Source organism: Rutilus rutilus (assembly GCF_951802725.1).
Source record: "Rutilus rutilus genome assembly, chromosome: 13".
NCBI lineage: Eukaryota > Metazoa > Chordata > Actinopteri > Cypriniformes > Leuciscidae > Rutilus > Rutilus rutilus.
The window spans coordinates 22,924,028-22,944,075 of NC_140218.1; the positions used below are offsets into that span (position 1 = coordinate 22,924,028).

The window sequence follows — 20,048 nt, forward strand, 5'->3', positions numbered from 1 at the left end:
TGATTTGGAAAATATGCTGGTGTGCACGGCTGCTCGATTATATTCAAAATCACAATTATTTTTGTCAAAATTGAAATCTTTATTAACACAATTAGTCATTGGACACATCAATCATTTATATATATATTTTTTTTCCTACAGTAGATGTAATATGTTGTTAAGCACTGCCACATTCTCATGAAAACTCCAGAACAGTCAACATTTCAGTCAACAAATTTTTACTTTAATACTTTAAATATTTCTAAATTTCAAATAATTTTTGATCGATTATATTTCTAAACATTAGTTCAGTTATGTGAAAATATAAGAGAACACCAGATTTTTAAATCAACACTCCAAAAGAGGGCACAATGATTCAATGTTAATTTATTATTATTGTTTTTAAATAAACATTTTTTAAGTTTAAAAAATCGAAAGATTTAATCTAAGCCCTTGGGTCAATTCCAGTGTTAATTTTCACGTTCTTTATTAGTCATAATTTTTGTCTTTTAATAAATAAAAAAATCTTTTTAATTTAGTCAATAATTTGTTGTCTTGTTTATTAATTTTAGTCAATTTTACTCTGACTAAAATGTCACTGAATTCATGCTTGAGGAAAGCTCACACAGGAAATCCTTGACATTATTGACCGATTGGATTATTTGAAACTTTATAACTTCCTTCTGATTTTTCTTCTCCAAAAAACATTACTAATTTGTTAATATCTTGCTCGTCATTTTTGTCCACAGTAACATTTTAAAACAGAATGTGCCACAATATTAGTTTTATCTTGATTGTCTTGTTTTCATAATCGTTAGAAGCCAGAATCTGATGACAATAAAATTCTATTAATTACGACTTGTGTGACTTGTGATATTCCTAAGTTTTGTACGCCATTTATAAGCCTCTATATTTTCTCTCAGGTGGTGAAGGGTAGATTCCACAGACTCTTTTCACCATCTCAATCTTTAGACACAGTCTCGTCCAGTGACCTGCTCTTCTGCTTTGAGATGTTGTCTAAAGATCTCGCCAAAGAGAGGGTGGTGCTGCTGAAAGTCCAACAGGTACACCATTTCCATCACTTATTTTTTCAGCTTTTTTTTCCCTTAGGTTTTGTGGGTTGGTGTCAGCATTGTTGAAGTATATGTTGCTTTTTCTCTTGCTATGATTTTATGTATTGATTGTGCCTTGGTATTGATCTTCAGAGACCTCAGGTTCCTAGCATCCCAATCACAAAGTGTGCTGGCTGCCTGAAGCCTCCTGCCTCTGACGACGAGAAGCTTAAGCGCTGTACTCGCTGTTACCGTGTTGGCTACTGCAATCAGTGAGTTTCCATCTGTTCATTAGAAGCATGTGTTGTACTGGCTCTGAGATCATGCTTAGGATTTATAGACTATGTATTGGCTTAGTTGGTGGCAAGTTTCTTTCCTCTGATTACAGGGCCTGCCAGAAAAACCACTGGCTTAGTCACAAGACCATGTGCCGGCCCAATGTGGAGAATATTGGACTGCCGTTTTTAATAACTGTGCCTGAGTCTAGGCTGACCTACACCCGCCTCACACAGCTTCTGGAAGGCTACTCTAGGTATAATTACACTAGATTCAGAATTATTTACTCATTTGTGTATTTTGGTAATTGGGTCAGCTTTAGAAGTAAGGGGAAGTTTACACGACACCATTTTCAACTTAAACAGCTAACTTTTTATGCATTTTGGCAATCTGGAGGCCTAGATTTGAAAACGATTGCGTCATTGCCTCCATGTAAACTACAAAAATGCAAATTTGTGAAAACGATGACGTTACTCGCATGTATATTATGTGTTTAGTCTACAGGCACGTAGTGTTTCTTTACAAATTAACATCACCACCTACTGGCCTGGCAGCATAATACTGTGTTTTCAATCGTTTTCGTAGATCCGTGTGAACGGGGATAGTTTTGACAACATTGTCGTCTGTGCACGAAAAAATTTTAAGTAAAAACTTTTCCATCGTTGTCGTGTAAACGTACCCTAGGTGCAATGTAGGGTATTTTAGTATTTTATGCATTTTATGCATTTTATGCATTTTAGTATTTATTTGTATTTTTTATAATATTTATATTTTGTATTTTTGTGAACATTATATTGTATGTCTATGTTGTATGTTTATTGATGTAATTTATTTATACATTATTTATTTGTCTGTATATTCTATAGCATTTATATTTAATATAAATATATACTTTATATTTTTGCTAGCATTTTTGTGAGCATGTTGCATTTGTATTCATTATAGCAATTATTGATGTAATTTATGTATTAACTTGTCTATTTTACAGCATTTTATTTTTGTTTATTTTAATTTTATTTGTCTAGTTGTAGAATTTATTGGTGACTTTTATAAATGTATTTGTCTGATTATTTTTAATAGTTTATATCCGTTTTATATTTAATATACTTATTTTTATAAAAATAATATTTTTGTTATATTTGTGATAACATTTTATAGGATTTTTTTATTTGTCTGTGTATTTATTATAGCATTTACTTATAAAGGATTTAACTGTATTATTATTTTTATTAAAATACTGAATTGTATCAAAAGCATTTTATTTATGTACTTTTAGCAAATAGATTGGAGTATGCTGACAAAAAGAAAAAGTAGGAACCAGCAGCACTGTGTAACCCTTCATTTCTATGTGCAGGTACTCTGTCAATGTGTTCCAGCCACCTTTCCAGTCCGGTAGGACGTCCCCAGAGGCCAGCCTGTCCCGTGTTGACCTGACCTCCACGGCGAGCAGTGCCTCAGAGTTTCAACAGCAGGAGGAAGAGCCGTCATCTGCAGGAGAAGGAGAAAACTGCATGGAACAGGGTGATTCTGTCACAGCCCCGCGCACAGAGACCGTGTCTATGCTCTCCGCAGGAGATGGGGACACCCTCTCCACACGCACCAGTGACTCGGGATGCTGTGAGCTTGCCACCAGCTCCCAAGATTCTTTGTTGGAGAAAGAAACATCATGTGAAAAGGCTATTAAACCGGAAGGTATGTTGGTCTAAAGCTCTTTGCTGAAGTCTTTGTTTGTTGTGGAGGAATAGTCCATCATTGTATGTTCATTGATAGCTATAGTGACTGGGTATCAGCAGCCTTCAGCAGAGTCTGGAAGTGGAAGTGCGTCTCAATTCTACATCACCATTCTGGAAACAAACCAAAAGGAGGACAAAAAACTTGAGGACAAAGGTCAGTCAGAGGTTTTTGGATGGATGTGTTTTTAAAATGCGTGTGTTACTTAGAGAAGCATATCTTCATCATCTTGGCGCCACCTACAGGTGATGTGGCACTGGAGCTGCCTGATGACTGCACGCTGGAGCTGGTGTGGAAGAACAATGAGCGGCTGAAGGAATATGTACTGGTGCGCTCTAAAGAGCTGGAGTTTGATGAAGACCCGGGCTCTGCTACGGAGACATCCAGGGCAGGACACTTCACCTTAGAGCAGTGCCTGAACCTCTTTACCAAACCTGAGGTGCTGGCACCTGAAGAGGCATGGTACGGACACACACGTCAATTTCAAACTCTTGAAGCATGAAGTGCAGTTAACAAGGTGTTTAATGTGCCCCATTATGCTTTTTCGATTTTGATTCTGAACTGCCAAAACGAGTCGTCAGCAATAGGGTATATGTCGAACGTCGCATTACGAAACCGGAAAACAGAACGCATCGCTTCCGGTTCAGGTCTTTTGTATGTGCTTCTTGCATTTTTTTACTGTTTTACTCAAGATAACTTAAAAGGAGCGAGCAAAGATGATCATAACCAATGTCCCTCGCATGTGAAGATCGATATTTAAAAGTAAAAAAAAAAAAAATTCTTCACACTAACGTTTAGATATTTAAATAGAATAAAACGCCAATAACAAAGTGAGATAGGTAGGTTAGCTGATTACCTTAAAATTCCATAGATATCGGCGTCAGTTCATACGGCTGTTAACACTTTCTATGACAAGCGGATGCGATGAGACCAGGTTTCCGGTTTCGTCATGCGACGTTCGACATATACCCTATTCCACTCTCACTTTCTGTTACAGACCTACATGGGTTTGTAACACATTTGCATAGTGCCAGCTTATAGTCTTCATTGGCTGCCTGCGAACAACATCTTTGACCTGCCCTCAAGACCTTGAAAAATTTGGTTCGTGTTATCATCATTTCGAGAAGACGCTGTTTTCTGCACTAAGAAAGCGGTTTTGAACCGTTTCAGACACTGAGAAAAGAGGGGATGCATCCAATGTCAAAAAATACTTTCATTGTAGCATGTAAACCTATTGTTGAAGAAACAAAATTAGAAACCTTTAATATAGCATAATAGGGGCACTTTAAATGGCATCATCAATATTATTGGCCCATTTAAATCTTCTTTTATTGTGGTTCAGGTACTGTCCTAAGTGTCAGCAACACAGGGAGGCCTCTAAACAACTGCTGCTTTGGCGCCTTCCCAACGTGCTCATCATCCAGCTTAAGCGCTTCTCATTTAGGAGCTTCATATGGAGGGACAAGATTAATGATATGGTCGATTTCCCAGTCAGGTACACTCAGTCTCACAGATATTCACTAGCACAGGGGTTCAAAAGTTTTGGGTCTGTAAGATTTTTTAAAAATGTTGTGGAAAAGTCTTTTATGCTCACCCAGGCTACATTTATTTGATCAAAAATACAGTAAAACAGTAATATTGTGAAATATTACAATTTAAAATGTAGTTCATCTATGATGGCAAAGCTGAATTTTCAGCAGCCATTACTCAAGTCTTCAGTGTCACATGAAATCATTCAGATTCATTCTGATTTGCTGCTCAATAAACATTTCTTATTATAAATGTTGAAAACAGAGATATTTTTCAAGATTCTTTGATGAATAGAACATTTAAAAGACCTACATTTATTTAAAATAGAAATATTTTGTACCGCTATAAATGCCTTTACTGTCACTTTTAAACCAATTTGATGCGTCCTTGCTGAACAAGTGTTAATTTAACACTTGAAAAAAATCTTATTGACCCCAAACCAGTGTTATTTTAGTTTGATTGAGATACTATGATAGTTTTTACTCATTTTTTAAGTTGGTTTATTATGTATGTATGTATATATATATTATAATATATATTATTTTTATGAAGTTTGCTATACAAATAAATTGGAATATGTTATGAATGGTTGAAACAAGTTAGTTATTTTTATACAAATTAAACATTTTAAAATGCAATAATGTTAATGTTATTAATACTGTTAATTCATGTGGCGTCTCAAGTTTAAGGGTGGTATGAACTGTGACTGTCATTTAGCTGAATAGTTTTGGATTGGCAATATATTAGATGTTTCACCAAGATTTTTCTGTTCTCATCAGAAACTTGGACCTGAGTAAGTTCTGTATTGGTCATAAGGGTGACATCCAGCAGCCCCCTATCTATGACCTCTACGCTGTGATTAACCATTATGGCGGAATGATTGGAGGACACTACACGGCCTACGCCCGTCTTCCCAGTGACAAGAACAGCCAGCGCAGCGACGTTGGTACGTGTGAGCTCTTCTAGCTCAATAACATTTCACTAGCTGTGATGTGAAACATCTCACTGTATGTATTTTACTGTTTCAGGCTGGCGTTTGTTTGATGACAGCACAGTGACGACGGTGGAAGAGAGTCAGGTTGTGACACGTTACGCCTATGTGCTGTTCTACCGCCGCAGGAACTCTCCAGTGGAGAGGCCCTCTCACTTGCTCGGGCCCCTTGGCGCCGAATCCTCTGCTGCAACTGGTGGTGCTGCCAGTCAGGTGAGCTCAGCACCTTCTCATGTCACCGCAGCCCAATGGAAAAACATTTAATCTTAGTAGAGCGGCTATATCCTTGTTCATTAAAGTTGCAAGAGTTTGGGTAATGTTCCTTGTGGATTCTCAACATTAAAAAAAGGTTATTTCTCCATTGTTCATTTTTTAATGAGGTGTCTCTTAAAAATGCCCAGACAGCATCAGGGGGCTGTATTTACAAAACATTTTATCTTACCACTAAGAGTTCTCCTAAATGGAAAAGTTCATAAAGTATTTAGTTCAGAGTTTTCTCTTAAAGGGTTAGTTCACCCAAAAATGAAAATTCTGTCAGTAATTACTCACCCTCATGTTGTTCCAACCCCGTAAGACCTTCGTTCATCTTCGGAACACAAATTAAGATATTTTTGATTAAATCTTAAAGTTGTCTAACTCCTCCATAGGCTTCTAAGGAACCGAAACTTGCTGGCCCAGAAAATGTATTAAAGACATCGTTAATATAGTCCAAGTGACTACAGTGGCTCAATCTTAAGTTTATAAAGCGACGAGAATACTTTTTGTGCGCAAAAAACAAACAAAAATAACGACTTTATTCCACTATTAATTTCCTTCTCTCTGGGCCTCGGGTCTTTTTGCGTAGTGTTTAAGCGTAGCGCGTCTGTGTTGCACGTCACCACGTATCACACATGACAAGCGTCGGCCAATAGTGAGCCTACGTGGTGACGTGTAACACAGACGCGCTGCGCAAAAACACTACGCGAACCAACTAGAGGTCCAGAGAGAAGGAAATAAATAGTGGAATAAAGTCGTTATTTTTGTTTGTTTTTGCGCACAAAAAGTATTCTCGTCGCTTTATAAACTTAAGATTGAGCCACTGGAGTCACTTGGACTATATTAACGATGTCTTTAATACATTTTCTGGGCCAGCAAGTTTCGGTTCCTTAGAAGCCTATGGAGGAGTTAGACAACTCTAAGATTTAATCAAAAATATTTTAATTTGTGTTCCGAAGATGAACGAAGGTCTTACGGGGTTGGAACAACATGAGGGTGAGTAATTACTGACAGAATTTTCATTTTTGGGTGAACTAACCCTTTAAAACCTATTCACAAAGCTGCTGACCAACTTTTACTAGGGAATAGAGAGAAGTCTTAGAGGGATAGTTCACCCAAATATGAAAATTAGCCCATGATTTACTCACCCTGAAGCCATCCTAGGTGTATATGACATTCTTCTTTCAGACGAATACAACCAGAGTTATATAAAAAAAAAATGTCCTTGATTTTCCAAGCTTTATAATGGGAGTGAATGGGTTTTTGTTTTTGGAAGTCCATCAAAGCGCATCCATCCCTGATAAAAGTGCTTCACGTAGCTCTGGGGGTTAATAAAGGCCTTCTGAAGTGAAGCGATGCGTTTGTGTAAGAAAAATATTCATATTTAAAACTCGACTAAAATAACTAGCTTCTGGCAGACGGCCGTACGCAAGTCGACTTGCACCAAAAGAGTAACACTTTACGATGTATGATGTAGGAGTAGCGTAAGCTTTGACACCTCTCGCGGTTCAAACAAACAGGGCTGGGCAACCGCGTTCATCATTGGTTTGTGCGTCAAGTTCAAAGGTTAGTCTTTCGCCGTAAATCGATACATACGGCCGTTTGCCGGAAAAGCATGTGTATCTAATCAGCTCGAGACAAGGTATACATACACAGCCGAGAGCCAACTCACCTAGTTATCGTGACAGTTTTCCGCATCCCTCCGCAACCCCGTTCCTCACTCTCGCCTGGGGATACGGGGGAGAACTCTGGGTTTGGGCTAAATTCCGAGCTCAGAGCCCTCTATCCCCTTGGACAGCACACCAAATACGCTTATTATATATTTTTTAATCCATTCGATTTGTAAGTGTGAACTTGTGAAAACAACTGCCACAGGTAATCGGACCATATTTATGTATTAAAGCATAAATAAATATTTTTTGGCATTTTATCGTATATTAAAATCTATAAATCAAAATATGTATTTCATTTATGAAAAAAAGGTTCAGCACCCAAGGCTCTATCACTATTCCCTCAATGATGTACAGTGGCTTTGGCAGATTGCTGAGGCGGATTGCCAGCAACAGGCATTAGGATTGTTTGTGATTTTGTCTTGGTGATTTAGGAGTCCTCTTGACTACTCCTAACGTTTCACAGATTTAGGAGCTCGTTTTTTTTCGCTAAAATGCTTTGTGAAATACTATTAGAGCAGAAATTTAGGAGTCTTAATATTAGGACTGACGCCCATTATTTTTAAGAGTTTCTCCTAAATTTGCAGGTTAGGAGCTACTTTTAGCCTTAAGATGTTTTGTGAATATGGCCCCTGATGATTATAATTTAATTAGCAGTTTCATGAGGGATTATTTTCTCTGGTTCTGGTTTACAATCACCTTGTGATATCTTCAGAGTCGCGACTAATGGCACTTTTCCACCGCATGGTACGGCTCACTTTTTGGGGGTTTTCCACTGTACTACCTAGTACCTGGTACTTTTTTTAGTACCACCTCAGTAGAGGTTCCAAGCGAGCCGTACTGATACTAAAATGTGACTTGTAAACACTGCAGATCACTGATTGGTCAGAGAGAATCGTCATTACCAGCGTCATTGGAATTGCGACACGAGACACCAAACCTGAACAAACAAACTTCTTTGTCTTGCAGTGAAAAACATCCACATGCCAAGAATCAAGAGCTCCATTGATCCTGTTGTGCGTTTGTTTGTCGCGTTTGCGATGATGTCACTGCAGTAGAGGTGGCACAACTATAACGATCAGTCTATAATCCCACCCACTTTGAAGAGGTACTAAACTACAGTGGAAAAGCGAACCGTGCCGTGCCATGCAGTGGAAAAGCGCCATAATAGATTAATCATAAAGCATAACTGTCATTAAATGAGTGGATTTTGACGGATTGTGTTAGGATCTCATGACTTCTTTCTGATGGTTTCTATTTGTTCATCATTTTTGTGCATTTCAAAAAGTAAAAATATCCAGCAATGAAATTTAAACCTAGGTTTCAGCAATGTGTAAACGTTCGGTCACATTAGTGATATTTCAGCAAAATTTCATCTGCTAAAAAGGTCCAATGACAATAGTGCAGTGATGTATGAAGCACCGCTCACACAAGTCACTTTCAACCAAGCAGCTTTCTGTTGGTCAGCACAGCAAATTTGCATGGGGAACTTCTTCAGCCTCATGCAAAACTCCCAAACGCACAGATTCCTGTTGAACTGACTGGATTTCACCTGTGAAATTTCGCAGCGCAACAGTAAATTTGACCACACCTTAACAAGAAGTTTCTTCACATCTTGCTCTCTGCTCAGTTGAATGCATGACTGACCGTCGCAAAAGTTTGAGGTCAATTTGGTAACATCAGGCTCATTATATGATTGATAATGAGGCACACATGATCCAAGTTAGTCCATCCTTAAAGTTTGAACTGATTGTTTATGGGTGCATCTTGGGAAACATTTTGCCTTTAATTTAGTAGATGCATCAGTTACAGGGTGTGTACCTTGATTAAAAGAGCTGACTTAAAAATTCTACTTCTGGAATCTACTCTTGCATGCTAATCTGCTTATTCATCCACCTGAGTGTGTGAGCGACATATGAAACTGGAGCAGTGAGCTCTCTGAAAGTGTATTTGGTGTTCTACGGTGTAATGATGAGGCAAGGCCCTTTCCCAGAAGCTGACACAGGTTTCCGCCAATCGCAGGCGTCTCTGATATGGCAGGAACTGGAGGAGGATGAGGAGGGGCAGCGAGAGGCCTCTTTTCTGAGCCTGTTTCGCCCCGGTCTACGTGGAAGAAGAGCCAGGACAAGGCTGGAGGAAGAAGAAGAGGAGGGCAGGAGAGGTCATTCTCACCGCAGACGAGATGGCATCTCAGATTTCTGTGACGCCGAACGCCTGAGATATTTCATCCTTGGCACTGTGGCTGCAGTCCTAGCATTGCTGTTCAACCTCATCTATCCTTTGTTATACTGGTCCAACTGGGCTTGATATACTACTCACTGCAGCTGCAGACCCTCAGTACAAAGATTTGCACTTTAAACTGATTGTACTGTAAGTCATGACTCTTTTTGATGGCAACTTTAATGTTATTTAGCTTGGGAGTCACACAGCCTGATATAGCCATGCCAGTCAGGATTGTTTTTGTCCCATTTCAGTTGTTTTACAGCATCGTACAGAATGTTTAAAAAAATACTCAGGACAATACTAATAGCAGTTAAAAGATCTTAATTTGCCGCATCCTTTTTAGCCAGACTTGAGATTTTATTTTAGCTGTATGACTAACCAATTAAGCAAAACTTAGATTGCAAATATTAAAGGGATAATCCAAAAATTTTAAATGTCGTCTTTATTTTTTTTTACCCTCATGTCATTACAAACCTGAATGACTTTCTTTTTTTCTTCAGATCTCAAAAGAAGATATTTTTTAAGAATGCTTTGGTTCCCTTTGACTTCCATTTGTATTTTTTTGTCCATACAGTGGAAGTCAGTGGGAACTGAAACTGACATTCTTCCAAATATCTGTGTTCAAACATGTTTGGAACAACATGAGGGTGAATATATGATGAAAGAATTTTCATTTTTTGAAGGCACAGTTCAGAATTGTGTATCAGCTATGTTTTCAATATAACTCAATTGCCTTTATAATGGTGGCATTTTACACTCTGTGATTTTAAAGTCAACATGATTTCAAAAATAATTTACTCTAGTTACAGTTGTGGCCTAATGGGTAGAGAGTCGGATCTGAAGGTTGTGGGTTCGATTCTCAATACCGGCAGGAAATGACTGAGCAAGGCACCTAACCTCTAATCGAATGCAAATGGCTGCCCACTGCTCTGGGTGTGTGTGTGTCCATGGTTTGCAGTGTGTGTGTGTGTGTTCACTACTCACTGCTCCTAATGTGTTTGCACTAACTTGGATGGGTTCAATGCAGAAGACAAATTCCAAGTATGGGTTACCATACTTGGCCTTTGCATCACTTCACTCACTTACTCTATTTCAAGATCAGTGCATACTATTCTAAATATATATAATTGTATTTTGTTTTTGTTCGTTTTTTGTTTCAGCCGATGAAAATAATGTTGGCCAATGGCTAGATAACAGTTTAGACATTGTTTTAGCAAACTCATTAATTCTGACCCCATTCTGTGTGTAACGATAACAAACCAATCATTTCCAGCAGATGAAATCAGATCCAGTCTTGCATTGTTTCTTTTTCTTGTTTATTATGTCATCTATAAGTAAAATGAGCTGTGTGCGCTACTATTTCATGTTGACTTTAGGTTGGAGGAGTCATATTCTTTGTATTTTGGGGTAAATCTTGCTACTTCATTTTATGGTGTCGTTCACTTTTGTTGCATTTAAAAAAAAAAAAAAAAGTTTAATTATTTTTTTTAATACGATTTACTCATTTTAACCACTAAATGAATTTCTTGTCTTGTTTTTTTGCCAAAGTTCGTCAGTAGTCTGGCAAGACGTTAGGATGTTTTATTTAAAAATAGGTTGACTGACTGGCGTTTTCTGAATCAGCAAGGCAGGTCAACTCAGTACTGTACTTCTGTACACAACTAGGGAAACCAGTGAGTTTTTCTGTACTTTGATCCATTGATTCAAAGCCTAGTTGCACATGTTGTAAATTGAGATGGGATCCAGATATTGTAAGATGAATGGTACTGCGGTTAGTGGGTAATGTGGCAGTTTCAACAGTCTCAGGGATGCTGGTGGGCTATGATCGTTCGTGTAGCCGTCCACACTACAAAGCCTAAAGACATTTGGCTTCTGTGAATGCCTCAGCTCTGGACACCATGACCCAAAACAATACCATCAGATATTATCGTACCTCATTAAGGGTCACGGGTCATTGTCATCATGGGTGTTCCTGTTTGCAGTGTTACTGGTTCTAATTTAAGGATAAATCTTTGATAAATGGCACAGGACTGCGTTATACATAATTTATGTATGTAATCATATTTAAGCGGTAATTGAGTGTTTGGGTAAGTGATTTAAATATAATCTTAAAATGACAAAATGTTCGTGTTATTTATGATGCTGCAGAAAATATCCCAGCAATAATTGAGACCACTCTAAATGCTGCTCAATTGTTATAGTGCCTGTATTATGCTCTTCACCACCAATAAATAATTCAAAATGACCCGGTCTTGAAATCACTGATCTTTTTGAATTAGCGGTTGGCGTTCATGTACTCCGTTCAGACAATGCCTGAAGTTTCTCTCTATAACGGTGGTTTATTTTACAGGCTTCTAGCCAGACACTGTTTGGGACAGACCTGGATTCAGACGGACCCCCTCAGTTGAGCACGGAAGTGACCTCTGAGATGTATGCACACTCTGGAGAATGTGCCGCCCCGTCCTACAGCAGCATGGAAGAGGTGGATTGAAACTTGACCCAGTCAGGGAGATTTGCTTCCTCAAAAATAAATAAATAGACTTTAATGCTCACAAGTGGATCTAGCATGGCAAAGGTGCTCAATTTCTTTTATTTACATTAGCAATGTGGAGGAAAAAAAATGCTGGGTGTACATTTCCAACACACACCGTTTGGAAACGTCCGGTTAAATGTCCTGAATGTTCAGATGATAAACAATAAGCTGATGCTTAAAGTAAAGACTAATCCTCAAACACATTCACAAGGAATTTTGGAAGGTGCACACATTTAAAGTCATAAGAGGAATCGCACAGATCTACGTTCTTTTTTTCTTTCTTTTTATTATTATGTACATGTAAACATTTTAACACCTAGAAATTATGCCATTCAAAATGTCCCATGGTAGGTTTCTAATACAATGTTTATCTTGCTTGTATTTACATGAGGTGTTACTTTGAAAACCCATCAATGAGTGAGATCAACATGGTTTGTTTGGATGCACAGATGAGTTTTTGTTTTTCTCACTGAAGTGTTGCCTGGACTGATCTGTTTCTCTGTAAAGAGTCTGGAAGTGTTGTGCTATTGCAGGTGTTGTAGGTGAAGTTTTAAGTGTGGACCAGGACAAGGCAGATTGTTTGGAGGTTTTTTTTTTTTTTCTCTCACACTCTGGCCATTACCACACTTGATGTCCTGTTCTTTCTTTCCTCAGACAATCCAGTGATTGAAAATGTTCTTTTGTTTCACGCCATGTAAGATCCTGTGGAAATGCAAAAGCTTGATTGGCTGAGATGCATGTTGACCTACAATAGCCCTAGTAGTACGGTGTATCATATACCATCTCTTTTTTTTTTTTTCTAAGTTTTGAGTGGATTGTCTAGTTTCCCCATTCCTTGTTTTCGTATTGGACTGCATTGCAAGCGGGGACTGTGGGTTTGATCGTAAGAATGCTGCTGTGAATAAAACAAATGGTTAATATAAATAAAAGCCTTTTTTGCGTAACAACCTTAGATGTAACAGCTGTATTGTGCATATTAATTTGTCAAATTTCAGTTTTGCATGTAAGTTTGAAGTAAAATATTGTAATTAGCAGGTGAACCTCATGAAAAAAATTATTCGTACTTCATTGGCCCTCTTGGTAAATATGAGCAAAGATGGCTGTGGAAATACATATGCAGTGTTTCTCCTTTTTCTTGTTTATTAAAATGTAAGTAAAAACAAAATTTTAAAAGGTGAGGGGAAGAATCACATTATGAAATAAATATTATTATTATCCACATTGCCGGGAGGGCAGGAGTAGGTGGCGCTCTCACAACTTTCTCTTGTGAAGCGCGGTAACCCCGCTCTTTCTCGCGGTATTTGACACTGACAAGGAAGTCATGCTGGCATCGCAAAAGCCGGTTTGGAGAGCTCAGCGCCGTCAGCGGTTTTTATTCAAACGTTCTTTCTTAAACGAGTTAAGCCAACGAATGTATCCTTTAACTGACTGCGCGACGGATAGAGAATGAGATCATCACGTGTCAGGCTGTTTTACATTGAGATGAGTGTCATCAGGAGTCACTCGCATGGAATCTGGAGGGATTCATCAGTCACTCGTCGCCAGAGATAATTATCCTAGTCTACGTTGAAGTATCTTTGATTAGTCTATATTTGTAGTTTTATACCTTCATATAAAGATTTTAGCAATATGTATAACGCGGAGAGGATCCCTAAAACAAGTATCGACCAAAACTCTGACGGGGCAGAAGATAAAGACCCGAGGAGACCTTCCAGAAGAATCGTCCTTCACTTTGATCTCAACAACACAATCCTTGTATCTGACGCAGTCACAAGACAAGGAACTGTAGGTGCTCTTGAATACTTCCTGTCCACGGTGACCTGGGGGCGAATGACTAAAGGTAAGACAACTTATTTTAGGGCTTCACAGACAAGGTGCATAAAATGCATGTTTGAGCTGAAATCAACTTGCACTGACATCTCTCAAAATATTTCAGTGCCATTGTTTTGTCAAGAAGCACATCAGTAATGTGTTTTTTTCTAAGGCACGTTTATAAAAGCTACTTAAAAGTCCTTCTTGAACTAAGGTCTAATATTAGCTTAATCTAAGCCCTGTCTGTGAAGTGGCTGCCTTGCATACTTGCTCAGCATCACATCACGTGGTTTTTCTCACTGCTTGCAGGTAAATGGGAGTGGTTGTCAGAAGCACCATCTCTCCTCCAGCCTTGTGAGGGCGCTGTTACATACTACTCCCAGTTTGGCAGAGTGGCAAGCTTCACCACCGTAGGTCCAGGCCAACGGTTCCGGAAGGTCCTGGAAGAACATCTAGAGCTGCTCCGATGGCCGTCTGACTTACCTGCGGATAAGGAGCTATCTGTTAAGGGAGAAGACGGGAAGCTGTATCACTGGATCCTACCTTCCTTCTTCCAGATGCTGCAGGACTTGGCTTCACAGGGTGTGGAGTTCTCCGTCCTGTTCCGTACGTTTGGCTCAGATCTGCCCCGTGTTCTGACTGCCGTCCAGCACGCAGTCGAACAAGGCTCACATCCGCTCTTTCCCGAACTCCCGGCTCTAAAGGTATCTAACATGCAGAACTAGGATTTGTGTTATCCTAGATGAAGCAAGCCTCATCAGGACTGTCTTCCCTCACAGCTGAAGGTGAATGTGACCGCCGGACGCATCAGGTGCAGCGGGAAGGGTGCAACGCTGACTCGTGGAGAAGAACGCGTGTCCACACGGGACGGAGAGCGGTGTGTGTACCAGTATCTGAGCTCTGCTGAGGGTCTGGGTGGCTTCCAAGACAACTTTGACTGGTGAGGAGCCAGTTATGGATCAAAAATTTGTTTTAATTGTGATGTTTATCAGTATCAAGCCATTGTTCCTCCCAAATAGGTGGGCACGGAACACATACTCCATTTTAGGAGGAAAACCACTCTGGATTGACCCTTTTGATGCCAAAGTTCAGCATATCTTCATTGATGACAACATTCGGCAAAACGACGAGGACACAATTGTTCATCCTAAGGTGCGTGATGTTCATTTTCTCTTCTCCAGAATGAGCGTCCCATGTTTCTCACCCATTCCACTGTACACTCAGGTGTTCTTGGACCCCGAGGGCTTGCAGACTCGAACAGCCTCCACATCAGAGCTGTATGATCTGTGTCTGGTACAGAACGACCTTCTGAAGGCCATTTCTGAGACTGGATATTTCACCCGACGCATCCAGATCTGCATAGAGAACTATGAGGGGAACATCCAAACGGGGTAGTTCGATGAATCTCTCAAGTCATGCAGGGAAACATAATATAAAACAGACAAATTATGCATAAACACAATCCTGTGGTATGTGCGTATATGTGGAAAAACCATGTCCTCTGCTACAACCACTGATCAATACCTTTTATTTACCCGAATGAAGAATGTTGCAGTCAATAGATCCATCATGCATATCAATATATTGATATATATTATTTACTGTCATGGGTCCGATTAGCACTCTGAAGATCTAACAATCGTAAACACACTGGCAGCTGCTCCATAGATCTATTGTGTTATATGCTCATTAAAATGGTTCTTTCAACAGTATTCTCAGGGTTTGTGAACATCAGAGTTATATTTTGATGCAGTTAACAAAATTAAGTTAATCATATCAAAACTAGTGCTGTCAAATCGATGAATTGCTTCTAACATAAGTTTGTATATATATATACAATATATGTCTTTTTAATCAGTCATCAAACTCAGTAATCACTGGTCACTCACAGACACGAAGATGTATCTTTAATTTCAGCAAGCTGATTACTCCCTAAAAAAACCAGTGTCATGTTTTCAGACCATTTCAAGTTTGATTTTGGCATGACATAAAGCAGCGAGATCTAAGTGTCTGAGCTGTATACTTACTTTTTAATTAGTCTTCCCAGTACCCCCCATTAAACCCACTGCATGCTTTAGGGGGTCTGTTAAAAGGCAATGGGCTCAGGGGAGGCAAGAGAGACGTGGCGTCCTGCTGTAACTTCAACTGCGGGTGTCGCTGCTGGACAGTGTTACTTTAGAAAAGCGACAAATTTTTTATTTTATAATATTTGCATTGTTTTATTTTTGTAATATGGATTATTTTCTCCTGCCTCCCTTGCCTCTTTGGAGAATTCATACCCATGTGTATTATATTAATCGATTTGACAGCACTAATCAAAACACTTGAATTTTTAGACCTTTTTTGTGAAGAATTCATTGTTTTTGCACTTCTATTATATTTTTAAAATCCTTTTGGTTTGTTCTAACACCAGTTTGAAGCTGAGACTAACCAAAGCAGAATTTGACAATTTCTAACGTTCATGGATTGAGTAGCTTTTAGTTTACATGTATGCAGTTTTACACACTTTTACATGTTACAATCTTATATTGCCATTATTTAAATCACATTTCACACTAAAGTGTCTGCATCCTCACTAGTTTCAAAGTTCTGAGGTAAAGGTTCTGATTTAAAAAGTTTCTAATCCATCATTCTAAGATTCCATCATTTTTATCTCACTGTCATGGGAGATTGTTATTCTACTGAAGTTTGCCATTGCACAGTTACTGCTTTTAGTGTGTATTGTTATTTAAAGCATTATTTATGATGGCCATTTTAAAGTTATTTTTTGTATAACTTTTTTTGGAGAGTTGCTTCAGAAATAAATTATTTTGACTTCATTGTCTGGTCACTTTGCACTGTGTTAATTGTCTCTTTATTACTTGTTTACACACGTTTTAAACTAACGTATTATTTACGTGTATGTGTGCAGCCAGGAGACTGAATATTTAGTGAACATTAGCTCTTCTGACATATTTGTCAGCTTTCTCTTAAGATTTGACATCAAAACAATAATTATATTCATATAAACATAACTTTCAGAATCTGAAATCGGATTGGATTCAATCGAACTGACGAAAAGTAGTGTATGTATTGTAAACATTTGTACTGAAGTATGCCACCGAAAAAAAAACAGCTTGATTGTCACCATATTTTCAGGTTTTAATCAAGATTTGTTGTATATACATTTAATTTGAGCATTTAATAGATACACATTCACATGCAAGATAAAAAGAAAACTCCTCATGCATATTTAGGCGCTTTGGGACACATGGTGTTACTATGGTAACGCCATAAACACGATTCGTCGCGAGGTAAGTGATAAAGAAAACCTGTTCAAATGTACACATTGAAGTCAATTCTTTTTTTGATTTATTAAGTTGTTTTTTTTAAACTGTATAAGAGTAATTTGTTTCTTTTTGGTGCGAGAAGTAACCTATATTGTTAGTTTAGTGCCTATCAAGCAAGCTTAAGTTAGCTAGCGTGCTAATGATGTGAACGAATTTATAAATGTAAAATCATTTATTTTAACACGTGAAAAGTTTATCAAGGTAACCAAGACAGCAGAATAATGTCAAGCTCTGATGAAGATGAGGTGTTGAAAGCAGGGGAAGAAGATGAAGAGGTAGAGAAAAAGGAGATTTCAGGACAAGAGGATCAGGTAGCCTAAGTTAAACAAAACAATAATATGCATTATTCTTATTGTTCTTAATATATTAAACATGTGTTATACTATATTAATAAAAATCAGAAGACATCAAGATTGTCTTTGATTTTCTTTTATGTTTCTTACTTTATTATCAGCTAACGTTCGAGTCCTGTCCACTAACCCAAGACATGATGGCGAAAAGCCTGTCCTTATTGTGTCGCACAGGGAATGGTCTGTCTCATGCCTATGTCAGACTTGACCTTAAAAGCAAGTAAGCTTGTCTGGGACGTTCTTCTTAATCCCATCATTCCCAACATGTTGCCATCCATATTTACTGTATCTCACAATGTTGCTTCCCACTGTGCCTGTCTAAACCAGGGGTCTGACAGACCTGGCCTTGATCAGCTCCTTCATCCATCTGCGCTACTTGGACTTCTCCTGCAATCATTTGTCAGACTTCTCTCCTCTGGCCGACCTCACCCAGCTGCTGTGGGTGAAGGGAGACGGTAACCTGCTTCAGAGTTTCGAGGGTCAGCCGTTTGGCCAGCTCACTTACCTACAGTGGCTGAGCTTTGCCAACAACCGCCTATTTGATGTTAAGGGCATTGGAGGCCCAGCACTGGAAACCCTCAATCTCACTGGTTAGTTACGTCCATTTAGTAGGTTATTGTACTTTTGCAGTGGCAATGAGCTCCTTTTATACTATGGTACCAACCACACTGGTTTATTTCGGCAAATCAGTTATGTAAAATACAGTATGTAATTCAATATATATTATGAACTTCATCGTAATCTGCACTAGACAATAACAATACAACATTAAGCAGCACTAAACACTAACATTTCATTTCTATATTTTTAGGTAATGGTATCCAGACTATGCAGGGACTGGAATATCACAGTCTAACCAATCTGGTGACTCTCGAGCTCAGAGGAAATTGTTTGGAAACTACAGATGGCATTTACCTCCCCAATTTACGCCACTTGTATCTGGTACAATTGCTTGTATTGATGTGTATGGTAGATAAACATACATGATGCTGATTAGAACTACCATCTGGCACTTTCGCCCAACTATTTAGGCTCAGAACAACCTAAAGCGACTGGAGGGTCTGGAGAAGCTTGAGCATCTCAAAACTCTTCACCTCAGAGATAACCAGTTAGAAACACTAGATGGACTCAGCCCCAACATGAAATGTCTCCAGTATCTTAACGTCAGGTAACAGAAATACAATAACACCAGGTTTGGCATTTTCTCAGTCTGGCTGAAATTGAGGAAGCGAATGTGTTTCACTAATATAGACAGTCTCGTTACCACTGTCTGATAACCCTCTTTTTCACACCTTTAGGGGGAACCTTATATCTTCTATGAGGGCTTTGAGAAATCTAGTGAGTGTTGGGCAAACATTGACAGCCCTTGTGCTCTTGGAGAACCCTTTAGCGAAGACTGATGATTACAGGATGTATGTGATCTCACATCTGTCCCAGCTGGAGAGACTGGACAAGGATCCAATCACAGCTGAAGAGAAGTCTGCGGCCCAGGAGAAGGTGCGGAACCTGTTAATGGCATATGCTATTGTTAATTACCTACTTTTTATTTAGCCTAGTTGTGTCAATAAAGGTTTCTCAGATAATATTTTAACTTTACATTGCAACATTGTCTTTTTTTTTAGGATTTTGATGATGAATATGCTGAAGATCAAGAGGATAACTGAATAGGCTGTGCTACATTGAAGTGTACTTAAATATAATTTTATATTCAATAAAGTCTACTATAAAAAAAATGTGGTTTCCTTTCATGCAGTATAGTCTCTGATGTGAGCTTTATGTCTGCAGCTGTTGGTAAAAAAGATACTGAACAGCACTTGTCAATACACTAGATATGATAAGAAGGTATAACACTCTAATCTAATGCCTATCATTATATAACTTTCTTATTTTCAGAAAAAGATTATTAGAGCTGAATGACCTTTATAAGAACTGTTTAGCACATTCTGTAATGTCAGATAATTAATGCCAGCAGATTTGAATTCCTCTTCTTTTAACTGGAGTCTTTCCCTTTCATATGCCCTACAGTTAATCAGCTCATGCTCTACTGTTTCTGGAAGTCCACAAAGATTACTCTGACCGGATTCATGTTTTACTTTTGCCACTTCCTCAACTCGTTTGTTTATAACGGCCCACATTAAAGGGGAAGAACCTGTTTTTAACCCCATAAGCCAGACAGGAAGTAGTCAGAAACATGTTTTTTTTTTTAATAGAAAGTTTAAACTTTAAGACCAAAAAAAAAAAAACTTCAATGTGTCCTGTTTTGTATAATATTCGATACATTAGGTTTTTATGGTCTACGTATAGTATAATATGCGTG

General features: G+C 38.5%; 3 protein-coding genes across 7 annotated transcripts in view; all 3 read left to right on the forward strand.

Annotated features, from left to right (window-relative positions):
• The window catches only part of usp19 (ubiquitin specific peptidase 19), a 29,672-nt gene extending 16,485 nt beyond the window's left edge, over window positions 1-13,187 (forward strand). For 3 of the 5 annotated variants that reach the window (XM_084428363.1, XM_084428365.1, XM_084428364.1), the window contains exons 17-26: window positions 903-1,043; window positions 1,185-1,303; window positions 1,420-1,563; window positions 2,662-2,999; window positions 3,078-3,194; window positions 3,284-3,500; window positions 4,381-4,533; window positions 5,348-5,514; window positions 5,597-5,772; window positions 12,058-13,187. In XM_084428363.1, the coding sequence (XP_084284489.1) occupies window positions 903-1,043; window positions 1,185-1,303; window positions 1,420-1,563; window positions 2,662-2,999; window positions 3,078-3,194; window positions 3,284-3,500; window positions 4,381-4,533; window positions 5,348-5,514; window positions 5,597-5,772; window positions 12,058-12,198 (1,713 nt within the window). In that variant the 3' untranslated portion in view covers window positions 12,199-13,187. Of the gene's footprint in view, window positions 1-902; window positions 1,044-1,184; window positions 1,304-1,419; window positions 1,564-2,661; window positions 3,000-3,077; window positions 3,195-3,283; window positions 3,501-4,380; window positions 4,534-5,347; window positions 5,515-5,596; window positions 5,773-9,506; window positions 10,487-12,057 lie in introns of those variants that run through there. The other 2 variants (XM_084428361.1, XM_084428362.1) reach the window with 1 other exon arrangement.
• Window positions 13,188-13,467: 280 nt separating this feature from the next.
• Window positions 13,468-16,557, forward strand: LOC311302466 (uncharacterized protein). The gene is made up of 5 exons (XM_084428371.1): window positions 13,468-14,080; window positions 14,362-14,756; window positions 14,832-14,992; window positions 15,072-15,204; window positions 15,277-16,557. Exons 1-5 carry the CDS (start codon window positions 13,870-13,872, stop codon window positions 15,445-15,447), a joined length of 1,071 nt encoding a protein of 356 aa, XP_084284497.1. The 5' UTR covers window positions 13,468-13,869; the 3' UTR covers window positions 15,448-16,557.
• A 754-nt stretch (window positions 16,558-17,311) lies between these two features.
• Window positions 17,312-19,421, forward strand: lrrc23 (leucine rich repeat containing 23). Its single transcript, XM_084428372.1, has 8 exons — window positions 17,312-17,345; window positions 17,574-17,692; window positions 17,836-17,951; window positions 18,059-18,321; window positions 18,543-18,673; window positions 18,763-18,899; window positions 19,030-19,228; window positions 19,354-19,421. The coding sequence occupies exons 2-8, from the start codon at window positions 17,603-17,605 to the stop codon at window positions 19,393-19,395; spliced, it is 978 nt and encodes a 325-aa protein (XP_084284498.1). The 5' UTR covers window positions 17,312-17,345; window positions 17,574-17,602; the 3' UTR covers window positions 19,396-19,421.
• Window positions 19,422-20,048: the final 627 nt, after the last annotated feature.

Coding starts and splice junctions, on each gene's coding strand:
- LOC311302466 (XM_084428371.1), top strand. CDS start 13,870: ATGTATAACGCGGAGAGGATCCCTAAAACAAGTATCGACCAAAACTCT. Junction 14,757..14,831: donor CCGAACTCCCGGCTCTAAAG/GTATCTAACATG, acceptor CTTCCCTCACAG/CTGAAGGTGAATGTGACCGC. Junction 15,205..15,276: donor ACACAATTGTTCATCCTAAG/GTGCGTGATGTT, acceptor CTGTACACTCAG/GTGTTCTTGGACCCCGAGGG.
- lrrc23 (XM_084428372.1), top strand. CDS start 17,603: ATGTCAAGCTCTGATGAAGATGAGGTGTTGAAAGCAGGGGAAGAAGAT. Junction 18,674..18,762: donor ATTTACGCCACTTGTATCTG/GTACAATTGCTT, acceptor CCAACTATTTAG/GCTCAGAACAACCTAAAGCG. Junction 19,229..19,353: donor AGTCTGCGGCCCAGGAGAAG/GTGCGGAACCTG, acceptor CTTTTTTTTTAG/GATTTTGATGATGAATATGC.